Genomic DNA, 1,326 nt, shown 5'->3' with positions numbered 1-1,326 from the left:
CGCACAAACACTCACACGCACACAGGTGTACCAGCAGCATGCAGGTGCGGTGGGCTCCTGGGGACCCCAGCACCCCTTGCCCCAGGGACCTGCGTGGGCAGGTGGGGGCCAAGTGGGTGCTGTGGCAGACCCAGCACCCATTGGTGAGAGGCAGGAGCCTGCAGATGCCATGTGCCACCCTGGGGCACACGTGGCCCTGGTGCCCGTGCAACCTGTCTTCGCACAGGTGGTCAGGGGAAGGAAGCTGCTGGACGCAAGCAAGGGGGCAGCAAGTTTATTGCCTGCACAGAGCATCTGGGGCGGCTGAGCCACAGCGTTGCCCCGGGGAGCTCGGGGGCACAGTCCTTCCCCAGCCCAGCTCCGCGGGGCATGCTGCTGCCAAGGAGTCCTGTCTCGGCAGTGAGGACATGGCGCACCCTGGTCTCCGGTGGTCCCAGTGCAGGGTGGACTTTCCTGGGGTTGCCAGTGGCTGTCAGCACTCATACTGTGGTGGGGCACAGCGCCTGGCCCTGTGGGGCAGAGCAGCCATGAATGCTGTGCCAGAGTCCCATCGCCGGGGTGGGGGCACCCGAGGTGGGGGGCAAAGCTGGGCTTTTCTGGGGCTTGGTCACGGGGGGTGCCTAGGCTGGGGGCGCTGAGACTGGGGGACACTGGGACTGGGGTGCACGGGAGGTCCCTGGGCTGAGGGCAGTAGGGAGTGGCGTAGGGGTGGGGGGGTCCCAGAGTGGAGAACTCCCAAAGCTGAGGACGCTGGTGGGGTTGGGGTACTTGTGGGGCCCCACAGCCGGGGGCATCGGGGTACATGGGGGGTCCCAGGGCTGGAGACACTGTGGGGATGGAGATACATGCAGGGTCCCAGGGACACAGGCTAGGCTGGGCAGGGGGTGATGCGGGGGATGGGCAGGGGTCCCTGCTCACCTGCAGGCCCTGGTGACGCACTCGAGGCTGTGCCGGCAGTGGGCACCAAGGGGTCTACTGCCCACCATCCTCCAGAACGGCGTCATGCGGGGCAGCCGGGGGGCCGCGTGCCCCCCTGACCCCCGGGGCTCCTGCAGCACCCGGAGGGGTGGATGGGGCAGGGGGGCAGGTGCCGAGCCCCCCGGCCCCCAGCGCCCGCCCCCTGTGCCCGGACCCACCTGGAGGGAGCTGGGGAGAAGCAAGAGGAGGGAGAGGAGCAGCGCCAGGCCGGTGGCAGTGCTCAGGGGGGCATGGGGAGCCCCGCTGGCCCTGTCACCTCGGCCGGTGCCCGGTGCGACTGGGGCTGAGGCTGAGGCTGCCATGGTGCCGTCGATTCCGCCGTCTGGTGCCTCCGCTGGGCACTGCTCC

The 1,326-nt window shown here is 69.6% G+C and overlaps 1 protein-coding gene across 1 annotated transcript; it reads right to left on the bottom strand.

Moving 5' to 3' along the window:
* Nucleotides 1–259: 259 nt before the first annotated feature.
* LEAP2 (liver enriched antimicrobial peptide 2) lies at nt 260–1,326 on the bottom strand. Its single transcript, XM_029997047.2, has 3 exons — nt 1,137–1,326; nt 919–1,049; nt 260–509 (listed from the first exon to the last, which is right to left on the bottom strand). Exons 1-3 carry the CDS (start codon nt 1,278–1,280, stop codon nt 473–475), a joined length of 312 nt encoding a protein of 103 aa, XP_029852907.1. The 5' UTR covers nt 1,281–1,326; the 3' UTR covers nt 260–472.

Source organism: Aquila chrysaetos, chromosome 21 (assembly GCF_900496995.4).
Source record: "Aquila chrysaetos chrysaetos chromosome 21, bAquChr1.4, whole genome shotgun sequence".
In the NCBI taxonomy this organism is placed as follows: domain Eukaryota; kingdom Metazoa; phylum Chordata; class Aves; order Accipitriformes; family Accipitridae; genus Aquila; species Aquila chrysaetos.
The sequence above is the reverse complement of the archived record's forward strand: the minus strand, read 5'-3'. Positions and strand labels throughout refer to the sequence as shown.

Excerpts from the sequence above, each read along its gene's own strand:
- LEAP2 (XM_029997047.2), bottom strand. The coding sequence starts at position 1,280 with ATGGCAGCCTCAGCCTCAGCCCCAGTCGCACCGGGCACCGGCCGAGGT. Across the intron at positions 1,050-1,136 it reads TTCTCCCCAGCTCCCTCCAG|GAGCCCCGGGGGTCAGGGGG; the intron begins GTGGGTCCGGGC and ends CGGGTGCTGCAG. Across the intron at positions 510-918 it reads TGCGTCACCAGGGCCTGCAG|GGCCAGGCGCTGTGCCCCAC; the intron begins GTGAGCAGGGAC and ends TCTGCCCCACAG.